The sequence below is a fragment of the Camponotus floridanus genome, unplaced genomic scaffold, assembly GCF_003227725.1.
Source record: "Camponotus floridanus strain SB8 unplaced genomic scaffold, Cflo_v7.5 scaffold132, whole genome shotgun sequence".
NCBI lineage: Eukaryota > Metazoa > Arthropoda > Insecta > Hymenoptera > Formicidae > Camponotus > Camponotus floridanus.
In genome coordinates this window covers 815188-837030 of record NW_020229251.1, presented here as the reverse complement: position 1 = coordinate 837030, position 21843 = coordinate 815188, and the positions used below count along the sequence as shown (strand labels likewise).

General features: G+C 27.3%; 1 protein-coding gene across 1 annotated transcript; it reads right to left on the bottom strand.

The window, feature by feature from the left end:
* Positions 1-1748: 1748 nt before the first annotated feature.
* Positions 1749-20389, bottom strand: LOC112637123 (aminopeptidase N-like; the record flags this gene model as incomplete). The annotated part of the gene is made up of 12 exons (XM_025406117.1): positions 20143-20389; positions 19518-20011; positions 17974-18420; positions 15901-16078; positions 12861-12999; positions 11900-11981; positions 7509-7774; positions 6727-7007; positions 4046-4236; positions 3795-3845; positions 3349-3418; positions 1749-1776 (listed from the first exon to the last, which is right to left on the bottom strand). Coding segments are annotated over exons 2-12 (2203 nt in total), but the record flags the coding sequence as incomplete, so codon positions are not given.
* Positions 20390-21843: the final 1454 nt, after the last annotated feature.

Here is a 21843-nt window from a genome sequence, read left to right as displayed (position 1 = left end):
TGACTACAAATTATGATCCATAAACAATTACCTTTTTCAAAAAAAAGGTAAAAAAAAAGAAGTCGAGTATTTCAGTAGTTAAACTTATGTATAAAACTATTTTCACAAAAAATTATTAATAAAAATTGTATTTAAAAAAATGGTTGTAAAATAGTGTTATGTTATCTACAAAATTAATGATATTATTAAATTGAAATTACGTCGCGATAAAGAGTGCGATTATTTTATGTTTATCAACAGTGTGTGTGTGAGTGTGTGCGTGGCGGGTGTGCGTGTGCTGTGCGTGTGGGTGTGCATGTGCGGTTGCGCGCGCCGCGCGCGCGCGGCGCGCGTGTGTGTGTGTGTGAGTGAGAGTGAGCGGGGAAGGAGAGAGAGAGATTGAGAATTTAATATTTTGTCTAAGAATTTATTATGTATAATTTACAATAAATTTAAAGTACATTATTCATTAGCTTTATTAGAGTTCATAAAGCACAGGGGAAACATTAATGATTTAAATTGTTAATATGCAATGTAGTTTCAATGTTAAAAATAATTGAGGATTATATATAAAAGAATATTTAAATTTGCGAAAAAATAATAAATAAGTTCACATATTCGATCTGGTTAATGTTACAAACGATGCGATTTATAACGGCAAGAGTCTTATATATTTCAATGGAACAACCATAACCACATTTGGAAACAAACGAGGTAATCTTTTAGGCACCGGTCTGTCAATTCACTACTCAAATGCCACAAATTAAACTTTGTTTTGATTTGGCTCATGGTGTCAGTGACTTCTAATAAATTTTCATTACACTGTCGTTTACCCTCATAGACATAACATGTTCTATGACGACAAATGCCCGCTGTCAAAAATAAAACTTCAATTTTTTAAAGTGACAAAACTACGATTTTATATGCTTTCAAGAAGTTATTAGTATTACAAAGTAATTTAGTAAACAAAGATACAAAAATATTAAGTGTATTGTTAATTATGTTTACATTTTCAAATTTACATATTCAAATTAGTACATTTGAAAAATAATTAACTAGAAATTTTATTTTATATTCTAATATTTATTTTGTATTCATGTTCTGAGAGGATTTTATATTAATATTATTTTTATTTCTTGGCAATTAACTTTTTTCAATATTTTTTTTGCTTATAACATTTTAATACAATAAGCGCTGACTAATTTTTTACAGGATATTTAGGATATATTTGATGAAAATAAATAAAGGTAACATTAAGGACATAATATATTTTTGTATATATATATATATAATGGCATTAAATATATACATATATATATATATAATATATATTATATACATAGTCAAATATTAGAGATACTTTCTCATTTGTGCAATAAATTTTTATTATAATATAACATTATTAATTTCAATTATTATAATTATGAATATATTAACACTGTTTATTTTGTTTAATAAGGAAATATACTGGGTTAATTGCAGGGCCACAAAGTATCGTTGTTAAATTGATTGTGTATTTATTATATATTATTAACACCATAAGCATAAATAATAAAGCGATAAACTATAAACATTATTAAAATGCTTATTTGTAGAAAGATATAGATATGTTTGCGTCAATAATCGTTACTTTTAATGATATTATTTGATATTCATAAAATTTGAAAGTAATCCTTTTTAATTTGATTTCGAAATTGCGCTTCGTATCTGCTTTGATATTTAAAAAATATTGGTATATATGCTACACATTAGGAAATACATTTACATACGTTTGTTGCTTTCTGCTAATTTGTTTATCTAAACGATTATGTCGATATAGTATGTTGTGTGAATAGGCCAATTAATCAATTATCAATAATATTATATTAATACGGATCTCGTGATATGTGTATATATAATATATTATATTATATATATATATTATATTATAATATTATACATACACAATAATTAATAATATAATAAGATAATGTTAATATACATTTATTAAATTTACCATTTTTCTTTCAGGAGTCAAAATTTGTTATCCCAAAAAAAATCTGGTTTATAAGTTTTAAACATTTTTAAGGCAATTAATGTCGATTTTATATAGTTCGTTCTTCATCAAATCAGCATCGAACAAAATGACGAATTTTAAAAAAATTGAGTAAAGCTTAAAATGTGAAATATAATAAATTTTCGAGACTAATTTTCCTTAAGAAAGAACCAAATGTTGAATATAGTGCCTCAGTTTTAGAATAATTATTTCCCTTTAAAAACAAGTTTTGTATATGGAATTATTTTTGTCCGTCGATAAAATAACTGAAATAATATCGTCATTTAGATTTCTATAAAATAAATCATCTTAATCTCTATAGAAAAGCATAGCAAAAAATATCGTGAGAAATGTACTGGGAAACAAAATCATCTTTTATTGTATTATTGTTCTTCATATTATGGTGCATCAGCTATTGCTAACTGTATTTTACTGTAACATTTTTTGGCTGTAAGAAATGTTTACAAATAAGTTTGTAAGTATGACAAATAAAAATTAAGGGAATTTAGAATTAGTTATTTAAAAATAAATTAGGAAACCTTACAAGTTACGCTATTCACAGAGAAAATTATTTTATATTGATATATCTAGCAGACTATTCATATTCGGTGTTACCTATCCATCATAATTTAAATTTTTGGTAACTAATGACTTGTATAATATTTAAAGTATGCAATTCACATTTACCGTAATATCTCTTCATCATACTAAATATGGTTTTACATTTATTAACTAAAGTTAAACATTCTAGATAACTTAAGATTTAAATCTAAGCTTATAATTCTCTTTTTAAATTATATAAATCGATTTTTATTTAAAAATCACTAAAGTTTCCAATAAAGAAACTCTTCTTTTTTTGCTTCTCACTTGTTTCATCATTCTTCAATCTGCATTTCTATTAAAAATTATATATATTTAGAAATTAGTATTTTTAGAAATTAAAAATAAAAAATGCTTTTCATAAAAGAAATTGAATGACATTATTAAATTAAATGACATTTAATTTTTACATGTTACTTTGGGATACCGTAACATTAATATATACTGTAATAAAAGCAAAAAATTAATGATTAATAAGTGAATATAAGTGGAATATTAGTACAATATTCATAAAATTTACTTTTACTTTCCTATTTCTCTCTTTCACAAAAAACCATAACTTCTTACATTTATTTAATTCAACTTCTGTTGCATTAATAAATTTATCTGTTAGAAAGTAGTACATTTATAAAATAAATTATTTTAATATTCAACAACAATATTAAATAACAAATTTATGTTACATCATGATTATTAATTTTTACATATACATATATAAACACGTGGTATTTTACCTTTTTTAATTGATTTATAGAATACACATGATTAATAATAACAATAAATGTTGCATGCGCGCTGACTTGTCTATAACAGTAAAATAATAAATTTATTGATACATAAATTGTTGAATGATAGATATATATTTACGAAGGAAGCTGTATTACCTGGGTCTTATGTTATCAAGTGTAAATATGTTTTCTAATATGAAGTCGAGTACTACAGGATTCCTGGCATGCTTCGCGATAGTAAAAAGAAAATAATTAATATAATCTTTATCGGAAGAATTTTTGAAAAACATAATCGATGTTGTACTATCATTTTTATTAGGTTTAAATAGGGATTGATAAATTGTGAATACGCAAAGCAAGACAGATGTTTTAAAAATTTAGTTTTAAATTTTTCTTTTCCCAGATGATATAACTCCCCCCAAGGAGAATTTTCATTACTAAAAGAATAGTACAATATTTTTAAACCTTGACAATATGTCCATTCTTTCCACCATAGCAAAAGCCTATTTAACAAAAAACAAATTCTCTCATATAAATGTTTTGCACATATTAATCTTATATTTTGATTAAATAATTTAACAAATTATAATTTCATAATATAACATAATAAATTTAAATTTGGATCAAATAATGTAATAAACATTGCACATGTATTTACAAAACAATCAAATTAAAATAACCGAGAATATATAAGAAAAATTACGTGTTATTTCCGGGATCTTTGAGATGTCGATTTAAATTAAGTTGGGCATTTTTTATGCATGTTTCACTATCAAGATTACATGCCCATCTCGCAGCCTCCATTCTTAAAGACTTTGTAAAATCGTATTCACTAGAAACTTCATCGTATTTAAGTTTATTAAGCAAGTTGTTTAATAAGTATAGCATGTTATCCTAAATATATAAATAAATAAATAAATAAATATATATATATATATATATATATATATATATACAGGGTGACCCATTTTAACTTAGGCAGGCAAATAACTCGAAAAATAAGCACACTACGAAAAAATGGTTAGAATCAAAATTTCGTCATTTCGAGGGGAACGTACAATGACGTTAAAATCAGCCCCCCACCCCTCTCCCTGGGCGGTGAGGGGGGGCAAGTTTAAAATCTTAAATGGAACCCCCTATTTTTCATTGCATATTCTTGTAGCTTATCTCGAGAGCTTTTCAAAACACTATAATTAAGTACCTTTTTATTAAGTACTTTTTGAGTTATAAGGCTTAAAATAATTTCTTAATTTTACATAAGCCATAAAATATCTAGTAAACCATTCATTTTTCGATTATCTTACCTTTATACTTTTATGTACAAAATAATGAGAGGAATCAATTGGTGTAAAGAAAACATACAGTTGTTTTTAAGAAAAAATATGGAATTGTTAATTGCAAATTACATATTTTTTCTTAGAAACAACTATATGTTTTCTTTACGCCAATTGATTCCTCTCATTATTTTGTACATAAAAGTATTAAGGTAAAATAATCGAAAAGTGAATATTTTACAAGATATTTTACGGTTTATGTAAAATTAAGAAATGATTTGAAGCCTCATAACTCGATAAATGCTTGAAGGAAAAATATTTTATTATAGTGTTTTGGAATGCTCTCGAGGTCAGCTATAAGAATATACAATCAAAAATAGGGGTTCTCATTTAAGATTTCAAACTTGCCCCCCTCACCGCCCAGAGGGAAGGGTGGGGGGGCTGATTTTAATGTCATTGTACGTCCCCCTCGAAATGACGAAATTTTGATTCTAACCATTTTTTCGTAGTGTGCTTATTTTTCGAGTTATTTGGCTGCCTAAGTTAAAATGGGTCACCCTGTATATGTATATATGTGTGTGTGTATATACATATATATATATATATATATATATATATATATATATACATACAGGGTGTCTTATTTTAAATTGCCCAGGCAAATATTTTGGAAAATAATGAAAAATCGAAAAAATGTTTCAGACAAAAATTGTATGGTTTGTAGGGGGACATAAGATGGTGCCATTAGTTTGATCTTGAAGAGTTACATGAAGGTTACGTGAAGGTCATTTTGAATTTCTTAAATGGAATACCCCACATATTTTCGCACATTCTTGTAGCATATCTCGAGAGCTTTCCGAAACACTATAAATAAAAGTTTTTTCATCAAGTATTTTTCGAGTTATGAGGCTTAAAATCATTTCTTAATTTTACATAAACCATAAAATATCTTGTAAAGTATTCATTTTTTGATTATCTTACCTTACAACTTTTATGTACAAAATAATGAGAGAAATCAATTGGTGTAAAGAAAACATACAGTTGTTTTTAAGAAAAAATATGGAATTATTAATTGCAAATTACCTTGACCTTTATCTTAACCTTCATGTGACTCTTCAAGGTCAAACTAATGTCACCATCTTATGTTCCCTTAGAAACCATACAACTTTTGTCTGAAACATTTTTTCGATTTTTCATTGTTTTCCGACATATTTGCTTGAGGATATTAAAATAAGACACCCTGTATATATATATATATATATATATATATATATATATATATATATTCTATATATTTATATTGTTACTTGATATAAATTTTATATTTTTCGATTCTTGCATTATATTATGCTATATAGAAAGACATCTTCCGCAACTGTATTTTATATATTAAGAAAATTTATATATTAAGAACATTTTGTAGAAGAACGTTCTTAAGAAGATTTATATATTAAGAACATTCTGTCTGTCTAAACAGCTCTGAATTCTTTTTATAAAGATATCTATCTTATATAGCTATACTTATATATACGTATTTATACACAAATTTAAATTTTTCTTGCGTGCACATTCACACATGCTTAACACATGTTCATATCATAAAATAAACATACAGAAGTGCATACATGCATATATTGTAGACATGTAAACATAAATGTAGACATTATATCCATAATATAATTTAATAACTTATTATATTAATGTTAACTGTTCGAGTATTAAACAGATAATTAATATATATGTTTCCTACTAACTTGCTATCTCAAAATTAATGATATTTAAACCGTTATTATAAATATCATGCTGTGATTAAAAATAATAATAATTTTCAAATTTTTCTCCTTTTTCCTCTCCAATTTTTTATAAGATTAGTACATACACTTGAATATTAATTTACAAATATATAATTATCTTTCATCCAAAATATGTATATTTAAAATACTTAATCAAATTTTTTCTAGCTATGTATATTTTATTAGATGTATTTTTTTGGAAAACACTTAATAATTATTATTATAAATGCACACAATATTAATATGTGCAATAAGTAATATGTTTCTAATATGTTGAAGACATCACTATTGATATTGTTTATAATATGTGTTATTACCTTGATATTAACATATATGTTTTCCTGAAATAGAAAGATATTGGACAGATATTCTAAAGCTTTGAACATAGGATACCATGCCACGTAGTCTGTTTCTCGTGACAGATATTTCGTGATATTCCAGAATACAATGGAATTAAGTTGATTTGTTATCATTAAGTGGAAAGCGTCGTCGATAATTTGGGCACGATTCAGAACATATATATTCATATAATTTTCAGAATTTAGATAACTTATAATTCTTCTCCAGTTTTCGATATCGTAATTGACTCGATAATATCCTGTAAAATAAATAAATATATATATATAATTCTTTCAATGGGATAATATCCTGTAAAATAAATAAATAAATAAATATATATATATGTATATATATACATATATAATTCTTTCAATGGGTTTATCAGTACAAGTGTCTGTTTATACTTTTGTACTTATACTTTTATACATTAATAAAGATAAAAAATCATAAGATGAAAATCATAAGGTATCATAAAGTGAACATAAATGGAAATGCAATTTGTGTATTATATTAGATATAAAATCATTTTGCATGAAAATTGAATATTTCTAATAATTGTGCGTATGTATGTATATATATATATATATATATATATGTATATATATATAAATATATATATAATTTATGCATGTATATATAATGTATAATAAATGTAATACATATAAGACATAATGAATAATATTTTTAATAATGAAAATCTTTCTCCAATATGAATGTATGATAAACACTATAAAATATAATAAATTTATTGCAAACTTACCAATTTGGTGTCGATTATATATTATAAAGTCCCCATCCCACGAATCAGACGTCACAGGTACGAAATCATACGGCTTCTCTGTATATGTCATTGTTACATTGAACCGTTTAAAATTGTAATCTCGTTCCATTTTCACTACAGGACAATAATTTATTTTTGATGGAGACATCAGTAGCTCCGTTATATATAAGCCAAATAAATAGTCTGTATGCACTTGAATGGACGAATTCTTTATAACTTCACTTAAGTAGTGAAAATGTGGCTTGCTAAAATTATAAAATTTATTCAAAATTTATTGATATGTTAATAAAAGGTATTATATATATATATATATATATATATATATATATATATATACATATACAGGGTAGGCCCTTTTAATCTACGCACTGAAATATCTCAAAATCCAAGTTTAAGACAAAAATGTTTCAGACAAAAGTTATATGGTTTTAAGGAGGCCATAAGAAGGTACCATTGATTTAATCTTGAAGAGTTATCTGAAGGTAACGTGAAGATCACTTCCAACTTTTTAAATGGAACTGCCTACTTTTTATTATATATTCTTGTAACTTATCTTGAGGGTTTTCTGAAACACTATAATAAAATATTTTTCTTTTTCAAGTACTTTCGGAGTTATAAGGCTTGAAATAATTTCTTAATTTTACATAAACCGTAAAATATTCTATAAAATATTCATTTTCAATTATCTTACCTTAATACCTTTATATACAAAATAATAAGAGAAACCAATTTGTGTAACAAAAACACATAGTTATTTTTAAGAAAAAATATGTAATTGTTAATTGCAAATTACATATTTTTTCTTCGAAACAACTATGTGTTTTCTTTACACCAATTGATTCCTCTCATTATTTGCATATAAAAGTATTAAGGTAAGATAATTGAAAAATAAATATTTTACAAGATATTTTATGGTTTATGTAAAATTAAGAAATTATTGCAAGCCTCATAACTCGGAAGGCAATTAACGAAAACTAACTTAATTATAGTGTTTTGGAAAGCTCTCGAGATAAGCTACAAGAATATATAATGAGAAAATGTAGGTTCTTTTTAAGAAATTGAAGGTGACCTTTATGTAACCTTCAAATAACTCTTCAAGGTCAAACCAATGGTACCATGTTATGTCCCCCTCGAAACCATACAACTTTTGTCTGAAACATTTTGTTTGCTGGTCTTAGTTTTTGAGATATTTTACTGTCCAAGTTAAAATGGGACATTATGCATATATATATATATATATATATATATACATATATATACAGGGTGTCAATTAAGTCCCGGGACGGCTGAATATTTTCTCATGTAAGGTATTTTTGAAAAAGGTCAAGGTCATTTCTGAAGTAATTTTCAACGAGGAATTCAACGGTGACCTTCAATTTGACCTTGAGCTTGACCTTCAAGGTTATTTGAAGGTCAAAGTGTTTTTTTTAAATAGGAACCCCTATTTTTGATTGTATATTCTTATAGCTGACCTCGAGAGCTTTCCAAAACACTATAATAAAATATTTTTCCCTCAAGCATTTATCGAGTTATGATGCTTCAAATCATTTCTAAATTTCACATAAACCGTAAAATATCTTGTAAAATATTCACTTTTCGATTATTTTACCTTAATATTTTTATGTACAAAATAATGAGAGGAATCAATTGGCGTAAAGAAAACATATAGTTGTTTTTAAGAAAAAATATGGAATTGTTAATTGCAAATTACATATTTTTTCTTAAAAACAACTATATGTTTTCTTTACGCCAATTGATTCCTCTCATTATTTTGTACATAAAAGTATTAAGGTAAAATAATCGAAAAGTGAATATTTTACAAGATATTTTACGGTTTATGTAAAATTAAGAAATGATTTGAAGCATCATAACTCGATAAATGCTTGAGGGAAAAATATTTTATTATAGTGTTTTGGAAAGCTCTCGAGGTCAGCTATAAGAATATACAATCAAAAATAGGGGTTCCTATTTAAAAAAAACACTTTGACCTTCAAATAACCTTGAAGGTCAAGCTCAAGGTCAAATTGAAGGTCACCGTTGAATTCCTCGTTGAAAATTACTTCAGAAATGACCTTGACCTTTTTCAAAAATACCTTACATGAGAAAATATTCAGCCGTCCCGGGACTTAATTGACACCCTGTATATATACAGGGTGTCCGTAGATTTTCGACCAAAATGAAATAAATAAGTAGATTGGCTCGAATTAAGAAGGAATGACCTGTATTATTTTGGGATTGTCGCAATAATTAACGAAATATTAAATAAAACAGATCGGCCAATCTGCGTGAGTAAAAGCGCGCGGCGACGAGAGTCGTCCCACCGTAATCCGATACTACGAGCGCGGCGAAGCGGTGGGCGGGTCGCTCTCTGAGACATGATGGTGGTTTGCGATATATCGCAATACCGCGCCGAAAAATGACCCGTCCCCCCTTTTCGTGGCGAGAAAATGATGCGCTATCATTTCCACACCACCTTGCGGTAGATAGCATGGTGCGCTTTTTTTATAGTGGTTTCCCCCATAGGCCTATTCCACTCTCAATTTAAAAATTATTCAAAATGCCATTTACTATACGCTGAATATATCGTAAATGTAAAAAATTAATGGACAGTACCTTTACAAAAATTGATTCATGGTTGAAAATCCCTCGATAAAATGCACACGTTGATAATGTGATACGATGATAAAATTCTTCAAAAATCCTTTCTTCATCTCGCACACGAAGACGCACTGCTTATTTCGATATTATGCACGACACTCAGTTTCACATAATTATTGCACAACACGTAAAATTGTACGGCCACTTGGTTTTCGTGCACGCCCGAGAAATGATTCCATGTAAATTGCGGCCGCACGATGAGTATTTTCTTCCGCTAGTCCGTATGCCACAATCATATCCGTATATTCCTGCAGAGTACACTTCATTTTCTCTGTTAATTTACTAGGCAAACACAAAATTTTTATTAAAACGTCTTAGCTCTCGCACGCTGTTACCAGACTGCGTACGCCAGCAGCACGCAACTACAGCTGACAGCTGAGCGGACATGCGAGTGTAAGCGTACGTGTGAGTTCGACGCCTGCGCACTATGATTACACTCGCATGTCCGCTCAGCTGTAGTTGCGTGCTGCTGGCGTACGCAGTCTGGTAACAGCGTGTGAGAGCTAAGACGTTTTAATAAAAATCTTGTGTTTGTGTAGTAAATTAACAGAGAAAATGAAGTGTACTCTGCAGGAATATACAGATATGATTGTGGCATACGGACTAGCGGGAGAAAATACTTATCGTGCGGCCGAAATTTACATGGAATCATTTCTTGGGCGTGCACGAAAACCAAGTGGCCGTACAATTTTACGTGTTGTGCAATAATTATGTGAAACTGAGTGTCGTGCATAATATCGGGATAACCGGTCCAGCAGTGCGTCTTCGTGTACGAGATGAAGAAAGGATTCTTGAAGAATTTTATCATCGTATCACATTATCAACGTGTGCAATACATTTTATCGAGGGATTTTCAACCACGAATCAATTTTTGTAAAGGTACTGTCCATTAATTTTTTACATTTACGATATATTCAGCGTATAGTAAATGGCATTTTGAATAATTTTTAAATTGAGAGTGGAATAGGCCTATGGGGGAAACCACTATAAAAAAAGCGCACCATGCTATCTACCGCAAGGTGGTGTGGAAATGATAGCGCATCATTTTCTCGCCACGAAAAGGGGACGGGTCATTTTTCGGCGCGGTATTGCGATATATCGCAAACCACCATCATGTCTCAGAGAGCGACCCGCCCACCGCTTCGCCGCGCTCGTAGTATCGGATTACGGTGGGACGACTCTCGTCGCCGCGCGCTTTTACTCACGCAGATTGGCCGATCTGTTTTATTTAATATTTCGTTAATTATTGCGACAATCCCAAAATAATACAGGTCATTCCTTCTTAATTCGAGCCAATCTACTTATTTATTTCATTTTGGTCGAAAATCTACGGACACCCTGTATATATATATATATATATATATATATATATGTTTAATTTAATTAAATATATAATTAATTACATAATTAATCATATGATTTATAGTTTTTAGATAAATATTTGATGCAAAGGTTTAAATTATAAAAGGAATGGTCAAACTTGATTACTTTCAAAAGATAAGTGTATATATAAATTGAAAATATGTTTTGTATATCTTATATATTTAATGACATTAAAGATAAAAAATATGGAAATGATAATAATAAAAAATATAGAAATAATAATAATAATGAAAATAAAGTATGAAAGAAATGGTTTAAGTTTAAACAAAAATAAAATTAATTTAATTTAAATAAAAATAGTAATTTTACTAGTATAGAGTATTACTTACTTGTCCTTTACATATGTACGGATAATCTGCCAAAATATCTCTTCAGTAAAACTCATTCGTAGTAAACGCAATATACTGGATACTATAATTATACAATTTACATCAGAATATGAATAAGATAATAGTAATAGTAAATAATAATTAATAATTATAGTAAAAGTACATAAAACGTTACATCACTGATTTCATTATCATTTGAAGATGTTATAGAGAAAGTTGTCTTGCGTAATTCCGCGCAAAAGAAGTAAATGAGAGGCGACATTGGTTTAAAAGATATAACAAGTTAAAATTTGATAATTTTAATACTTTTCTTGAACAAACTGATATTAAACACATTAATTTGGAATTGACAATTACATATTTTTTCTTGAAAACAACTACGTTCTTTCTTTACATCAATTGGTTCGTCTCATTATTTTGTACATAAAAGTATTAAGATAAGATAATCGAAAAATGAATATTTTACTAAATATTTTATAGCTTATGTAAAATTAAGATATTATTTTAAGCCTCATAAATCGAAAAGTACTCAATAAAAAAATACTTTTTTACAGCGTTTTGAAAGCTTTCGAAGTAATACAAGAATGTAGTTATGTAATAAAAAAATAAAAATTTTCATTTAAAAAAGCATTAATGATCTTATCCTGACTTTGATAAGATCAAGTCCATATTTTCATCATGTGTTTCCCTTCAAACTATGCAACTTTCGATCAAAAAATTTGTCAATAAAATTATCGGTTTGCGAGATAATCGACTATATCACTTAAAAAGAAACATCCTGTACATATAATATATTTTATATATAATTTTATATCCTACAGCTCTATTATGTATGTATATACATGTGCATGTGTAATGAAGAGTATATAAAATTAAAGTTTTTATCAGTTATTCTGTTTGTTCTTTAAGCATTTATTTTCAACAATCTACGCATAATCAATTTTTAATTATATTATCATACCTTTAATGTAACTGTAATGTTGAAAATAAATGTCGAATGATGTATTATAAAGTGATGTATAATATACAGTATCTAAATGAAGAGAGTCCTGTTGAATTTGTACCACAAAAAGGTCCATCATCCGGGTACTTGGGAGAGTCTATAGAAAATAGTTTAAACGTATTTACTTAATTAATATTATATTTAACATACTATAGCAATATGCATTAGAGCTGTTACTTTCGTGTATGTAAAAAAAATTTGTTATACTCTTATACACTTAAAATATAGAATAAATAATTTAAAAATATAATATATTCATAACAAAAATGATTTTACTCAACATATAACTTTAAAACTAAATATTTCTAGAATTATTAAAATATGTTATATAGCAAAATTATCTTATTACACAATTTCTATATTTATACATATATTACGTGGAATCTGAATGATTTTCGCGCGAATTTTCAAATTTTTCTTTTTTTTCATATAATAATTTAAAATCAGATAAATGTAACATAATGACTTTGACACACACACAAAATAAAAGAAACATAAAAATGTAAAACTATTTTAAATTGTATTATCTATGTATGTTGCAGATTTATTTGAAAATTAGCATTTTTAAAAAACTCATTTATATTTGCAAATATAAAATCTTCACCTAATATTTTGATTTATAAAAAAAATTACCCTCTATAATGGTAAATATTTAACTTTACACAGCCAGCCTCAAATGACTTGACTTTGACATATACTGTCAAGGTCACTGCACTGAGTAACATTCAAAAGGTTTTAGGCGTCACTCGTTGTTTATTAAAAAGTTCTTTAATATGTTTAATCCTTTATAACTTTCAATACAAAAAGTCTATTATTGTACATGATGTTCAAAAATTCTGTAAAACATGTAAAACTTCTTTTGTTTATAACTGTTTAATAAACAACAAGCGACGCCTAAAACATTTGGATATTACTCAAGGCATAAGTGACCTTGACAATATTGTCAAGGTTAAGTAATTTTAGGGTGGCTATGTAAAGGTAAATATTTACCATATATACATATAATTTTAACGCAAAGCTTGCTCATTTTTCAAAGAATATATATATATATATATATATATATATGTATATATATAAAATGACTCACCCTGTATATATATATATATATATACAGGGTGAGTCATTTTAAGTGACGGACTAAAATTTCTCGAAAACTATAGGAGATACAGAAAAATGTTTCAAACAAAAATTGTAGGGTGTGAAGGGGGATATAAGATGGTAGCATTGATTTGACCTTGGAAAGTCATTTGAAGGTCACATAAAAGTCACCTTCAATTTCTTAAATTGAACCCACTATTTTTCATTACATATTCTTGTAGCTTATCTCGAGAGCTTTCCAAAACACTACAGACAAATGTTTTTTCATTAAATACTTTTTGAGTTATAAGACTTCAAAGTTTACAGTACTTCGATATAAAATGCAAAATATCTCGTAAAATATTTAGTTTTCGGTAGTCTTACCCTAATACTTTTATGCACAGGATAATGAGACAAAATTTATTGGTGCAAAGAAAACGCATGATTGTTTATAACAAAAAGTGCATTGCAAATTACACATTTTTTATCACAAACAATCATACGTTTTCTTTGCACCAATAGTTTTGTCTCATTATCCTGTGCATAAAAGTATTAGGGTAAGACTACCGAAAACTAAATATTTTACGAGATATTTTGCATTTTATATCGAAGTACTGCAAACTTTGAAGCCTTATAACTCAAAAAGTATTTAATGAAAAAACATTTGTCTGTAGTGTTTTGGAAAGCTCTCGAGATAAGCTACAAGAATATGTAATGAAAAATAGTGGGTTCAATTTAAGAAATTAAAGGTGACTTTTATGTGACCTTCAAATGACTTTCCAAGGTCAAACCAATGCTACCATCTTATGTCCCCCTTCACACCCTACAATTTTTGTTTGAAACATTTTTCTGTATCTCCTATAGTTTTCGAGAAATTTTAGTCCGTCACTTAAAATGACTCACCCTGTATATATATATATATATATATCAGTTTAACACCAAGCTTGCTCATTTCTAAAGAATTAATAAACAAGGTCTTCAAAAGGTCCCGAAACGCTAAAATATCTCGAAAACGATCAACTATAATAAAAAATATATAACGAACAATGTTGTAGGACTAAATAAAATGTACCTAATGATGATAAGACTTTGACCATGGATGAAGTACTCAAAGTCATATAAAGATCAAGTTGATTTTTCTAAATGGAACTCCCCATTTTTTATTGTATATTCTTATAGTCCTTCTTTAGACCTTTTCAAATCACTATAATTTAGTTTCCATTAAGTGTTTTCCGAGTTATGAGGCTTGAAATTATTTCTTAATTTTACATAAACCATAAAAAATCTTGTAAAATAATCATTTTCCGATTATCTTACCTTAATACTTTTATACAACAAAATAATAAGAGGTACAAAATAATAAGAGGAATCAATTGGTCTAAAGAAAACACATAGTTATTTTTACGAAAAAATATGTGATTTGCAATTAACAATTACATATTTTTTCTTAAAAATAACTATGTGTTTTCTTCACACAAATTGATTCCTCTCATTATTTTGTACATAAAAGTATTAAGATAATTGAAAAATGAATACTTTACCAGATATTTTATGATTTGTGTATAATTAAGATATGATGTTAAGCCCTATAACTCGGAAAGTACTTAATAAAAACTAACTTAATTATATTTTTTCGGAAAGCTCTTGAAATATGCAATAAAAAATGGAGAGTTTCAGTTAAAAAAATTAATTTGACCTTCATATGACTTTTAAGTATTTCATCCAAGGTTAAATTCTTATCATCACTAAGTACATTTTATTTATTCTTACAATTTTGTTCCTTCCTATATTTTTCATTATAGTTGATGGTTTTCGAGATATTTTAGCGTTCTGGGACTTTTAGAATACTCTATATATGTACTATATCCATCATATTGTTTGCTAGTGAGAAAAGTTTGCACTAAAGAATGCTTAAAATAACCTGCGTGGTGACATATAATCCAAGAAATGAGACAAGAGCTTCATCGAACATATATGATGGCCAAAGTGGATTTTCATAATAAAAACATTCCTCTATTATTTTATAGGCCATGAATCGGGAAACTTTGATTTTAGTCGCAACAGAATCTACATTGTCATTGTAGATAATATCTGCTTCTCTGAAAAGTAAAAAAAATGTTTTATATAATGATTATTTCTGTTGTATAATAACACATAAAAAATATTGTATTTCCAAATTTATAATTAAATGATTCTATTAAATTAACATATTAATTATATGTTATTATCAATGTTTTATTTCTAAATGCACATTACGAAGTAATGCAACATGTTGAAAGCGAGCATCGCACTATATATATATATATATATATATATATATATATATATATATATACGTATATATATATAACTTCTTTAAATTTTGATTGATAAAGGTGAAAACCTTAATATAACACTTATACCTATACTTATATCTTAATATAATTATTTAATTTACGATTTTATATTTCAATTTGTAATTTTCAATTTTAAGATTATACAATAAAATATATATATATTTTTATATTATTTTTCATATAAGTTGATGTACATTGAAGACACGTTGTCCAGAAAATTATTGTGGTTTTTAACTTTCAAGTTCAAATACGCATATTTTAGCAAGTGGACTTTATCAAATAAAAAGAGAACCATTGAAGTTTAAATATTTTTGCCAACGAGAAACAATATTTATTTATTCCTGTAACATAAAATTTAGATTTCTAGAAGCGACAAACTCTTCCAAGGCGTTTCTACAGTAGCTTTATTGTTAAAGGTTTCCCCTGCAAGAAATTGTCGAAATGTTTAAAGAAGTGGTAGTAAATTGGTGAGAAGACCGGCGAATATGATGGGTGAGACAGAGTTTCATGGAGCTTCATAGCTCAATTGATTAATGCAGCGTCGGTTTGCGGCGTGTAATGGAGTATTGTCGTATTGGCCTTTTCTGTTGACCAACGCTGAACGCAAACATGTCAGTTCCTAATGCATTTTGCCAATTTCTTGACAGTACCTCTCTGCCGTAATATTTCCGTCCGAATTTAAAAAGCTGTAGTGAATTATCTCGGCTAATAACTACCAAATAGTCACTATAATCTTCTTTTAATACAATTTTGGTTTCGGAGAGTGTTTTGATGCTCCATCATGGTCTAACCATTGTGAAAAACGTCGACGATTATCGTAGGATCCATTTTTTATCACACGTTACAATGCGATTGAAAAACGGATTATTTTGTTTCCGCAAATTCAATGCAGAACACACTTTAAAGTGACGATTCTTTTGATGCGGCATCCTTTTGTCGAGCTTCTTTGTTTTTCCAATTCGTTCCAGGTAATCAGAAACAGCTGACTTGCTTACGCCAAGTTTTTCCGCTAGTTCTTAAATCGATGTGCGTGACTCTGTTTCAACTAACACCTTCAAGTGGTCGTCGTCAATAATCGCAGTCGTCCAGAACTTTTCAACTTCAAGGCTCTCATCTCCACTGAAATTTACGGAAATCATCATTGCATTGTACGTTAGCGGTTTCTAGACCAAATGCAACGTTAATATTGAGAGACTTCAGCTGCTTTTGAACGCCTCATTTTGAATTCATATAAAAAAATCGCTGGAATTTGCTATTTTATCATTCTTAATTTCATAGTTTAAATAAAACGGAAACCAATCAAATCAAAATACAGTCATTTTTATTAGAATGTAGAGCAAAGTTTGCGCTTTTAAATTAATACAATATAAATACAAAATTCATTATAAATACCAAAGAAAGACAACATGAAAAAAGCTCCAAATCTTAAACAACAAAAATTGCAATAACTTTCTGGACAATAATAAACTGAACTGACAATAAACGATTAGATATGTTTCTCCTCTCGTTGCTTCATACAATATAACTTATTTTCTAAAATATATTCAAATAATATTTTAAAAATAGAGAAAACATATGTAAATAATTTTAGTTATCAAGAATTGTTGTTCTCTTTTTCATCTTTAAAATATATTAATTTTTTTTAATTATATAATTACTTGTAAAAAATAAGGCCCAGATTTGTGATGCTTTCGTTTTGAAAATCCGGAAGTGCAATATGATTTATTTCCCAAATTTGATTCAAACGTTTCCATTTATCGAACACGTACAATGTTATATTTTCAGCAAATTGGTGTGCAAATTCGCAGTGCATTCTACACCACATATTAACTCTGACACTTTCATTTGTACCAGGCATAAGAGAAAAATTTCGATTAGTCAAAAATAGTAGATACATAGGCTTTACAAGCGTATTAAAATGTGTCTTCGTCATGTTTTTATCATTCGTTTTTATTTTTTCTATCATTTTTGGTTCATTTGATAAAACTGTATAGTTTTGATAATGTTCGACAATAATATCATAATAGGGCATGATGGTTCTTGAAAATTCGGGCAAAGTCGGAATCATATGTTGGATTCCAATACGATCAACATACGTTGCCAACCTATTACATTTAGAAATATAAATTAACAATAATAAAAGACATCGCAAAATCTAATGCAAAAGAGGTTTCAATGAAATTCTATAAAAGTTGCATACATTTTAGCTGTGCGGGATTCGTAAAATGTCTATTTTAGAATATACAGGTACAAAATAAATATTTAATAATTAATATTTTAGTATCAAAATTTTAATGCGTTTAATAAAATTAAAATAAATATTAATATAAAATAGTATTAGAATAATAACTTTTTTAAATTGATTTTAGTTGATATATTATCAACGATTTTGTACATAATTTTATACGAGTGAAAGAAACTGCCTATTTTAGCGATGGTTTATTAAATGAAACACATATGTATATATATCTTAGTTATTAGCAAAAATAGTATTATTTCTAAATAATATGGGTGTGTGTAAATGCACATTTAAATGCATAAAACAGCATAAGTATAGCTTATATATTTAATTGTATGTATTATGTGCAGAGTTTTTATGAAAGTTGTAAGTATTCATGAATTAATCAAATTTTGATAATGATTTTTATGGAGAATAAGGATAAATAGAATTCATATAAACATGTGTCTGGAAATGTTTTCTTTCTAAATTATAAGCTGTTTTAAATATTAGAAATGAATTTCCTAAAGTTTAGTATTGTCAAAATAAACAGCGTAAAACTTAAGTGTTTGTTCAAAATTTCAAATTACATATAAACAAGTTTTAAAAAATATAAATCCTTCAAAGTCATACTTATATTTTGAAAACAATTCGGAAATCTACCGGAATATTTGATTTCGTTCGAGTGTTGACAATAAAATGCTGTATAAGACGTGTATTATTGCTGACTACTTTAATTAAATTAATTTTTATTTGCATCTTACATTTTAATAATAATGATAATATTAAATTACAAAATTTTTTACCAAAAGAATATTAAGAAACATATAATTAAGAATGGAAACATTTCAGATACGTACATGTCTATGTATAAATTAGTTTTTCTTAGAAAATACTTTTTAAATAGAAACAAAATGCTTTACCAGAGCTTGTTCATAAACATCATGAAATTACTATGTATTTAACATTTTAACAGTTACTTACCACTGTCGCCCATCTCTTTTATAAAAGTTTTTTAAACCTGTATCTTCAGTTATATTATAAACTAATTTTATGATGTAATACCCGGGTAATAGATCTTCAGCGAATGTATATTCGACAATGTTTTTCTCAACATCATACATAGTTCTTACCGGTGTATAAATGTTCGTAGTTTTAATATCATTCATAGAATAATAATTTGGATAATAAACCACAGTTAGATTAATATTTTTTAGGTGTAAATATAACATAATGCTTGGTGTTGAATATTTAATCTGTGTACGTATACTGTAGTCGATAACAAGAATATTTTTTTCGATATATGTAACGATGATATCATAATGTTGCGGTAATATATAAGTCGAGGTCCTGTTCAATTCTTCTTCAGATATTGTAATTATCTGATCGTCGGTTAAAAAAGCCTCCGCGACGATGATTGTTAAACTGCTACTTAACAATAGTTTAAGAAACATGATATTACTTTTTAACTTAGATATCTGTAAAAATATTTTTGTTAGAAAGTACAAACGGACAAATTAGACACAGCACTGTCTTTATCACGATATTTAGCGGAAAAGAAGGAATTAAGACAAATATATAGAAATAAACTTAATTTTGAATAACTTACTCTGTATAATGAGATGTACTACAAATTCTAAGCAAGTGTATGTTTCGTTACAATAATTAGCTGCAATAAATTAATGTTTTATCCACTATCATTGTAACATGAAATATATATGCGCACTTATGATTTCTTATTATTTCGAGAAACTTCTAAAGACTAATAACACTTGACGATATTACAATAAATGTGTATGTCATATGTAAACACACAACTTCTGAGGTCGTTAACAGACAGTTCGATCGAGAAACGGTATGTAATAGCAAAGCACAGTGCCGTTTTTTCCACTCCAAATTCGTGCTAGCGATCGAGCGCCGTAAGATGGCAAAACTGTCTATTTCGCATTGGTTGAAAGCAAAAGAGATCGTTATGTAGAATGCAAAAATATCTCTAAATATATATACTTGAATTCTTTTATATTATTTAAAAATAGTATATTCCTTTACCAAAAATTTGATAATTTTTATAATTTACAATCTACATTCAAATAAAATTTTATTAACTATATTATTATGTGTTTGTATCAGTAAATTGTCTTTAAGCAAGTTAATGAAAAAACGTAACTTATTAACACTAGAATATAATATTACAGTATTGTATGTAAGAAAATATAATGAATAACTATTATTTTTTAGATTTTTGTTCACTCTTTCAAATTTATATGGTGGATATTTGAATAAAACAATGGGAAATTTCTGAAATTGATCAAATTAATAATCGTTTTTCTCATAACGAAGCAGATTTTTAAATTAAAATTAAGAAAGATTTTTATATAATGTGGAATAAAAATATTATATACGCATATATATATACGTCTTCCAATTCCCGAACTTTGCGATATATTAACGATACCGAGCTACCGATTATCAGCCACATTCTACATCGGATGTAGTTTTCTACGTCCGGTGTAGGAACTGCTCACACCGATTAAACGTTTCGCCAGCGATCATACCGTACCTATCGATTAATCGATTCACGCCGATTATTCGAGCACAGTTTATACACCGAAATCACACTGCACTCGATTTATTCTCATGCGCATATACAAAACTCATACCGTAATTCACGTTGCACTCGATTTATTCTCGCACACGCATACAAAATTTACACCGTACACATACACGCACACACACACCCATACACACACACACACGCATCGAAACTCTGTACTTATTTTCTTTTGAATAAATATTCTTTCGTTTTTTTGAAAACTAAACTGCTAGTGTAATTAGCTTGCCTACACAGAAAACCGAATTCCACATCCGACTGCGACTATCCGATCATCTCGCGGAAGTCATCCGTGACAAATTTAAGATATTAATAACATATGTTAATATAACTGTTTGTTAATTTGTTAATATTTATGTACAAATATATTTAAATATTAATTATATGTATAGTATTTTATAATATTAATTAAACATATAATATTTTATTATGTACGACATTCGTAATTATTTTACATTATATTAAAATTATAATCTATACTGTAATATTATCCACTATTAAATCACATATATATTACACATTAATATACATATATTAATTTATGTGTATTAGCAAGTAATAATTAATGCAGTACTAATATACATATATTGATATACATTATTAACATAATAAAAAACTTAAGAGATAATAAAATAAATAAATATTAAGATGTAATTTTATAGTTATTGTGTTACTATATTAAGAATTCAGCTTTTATTT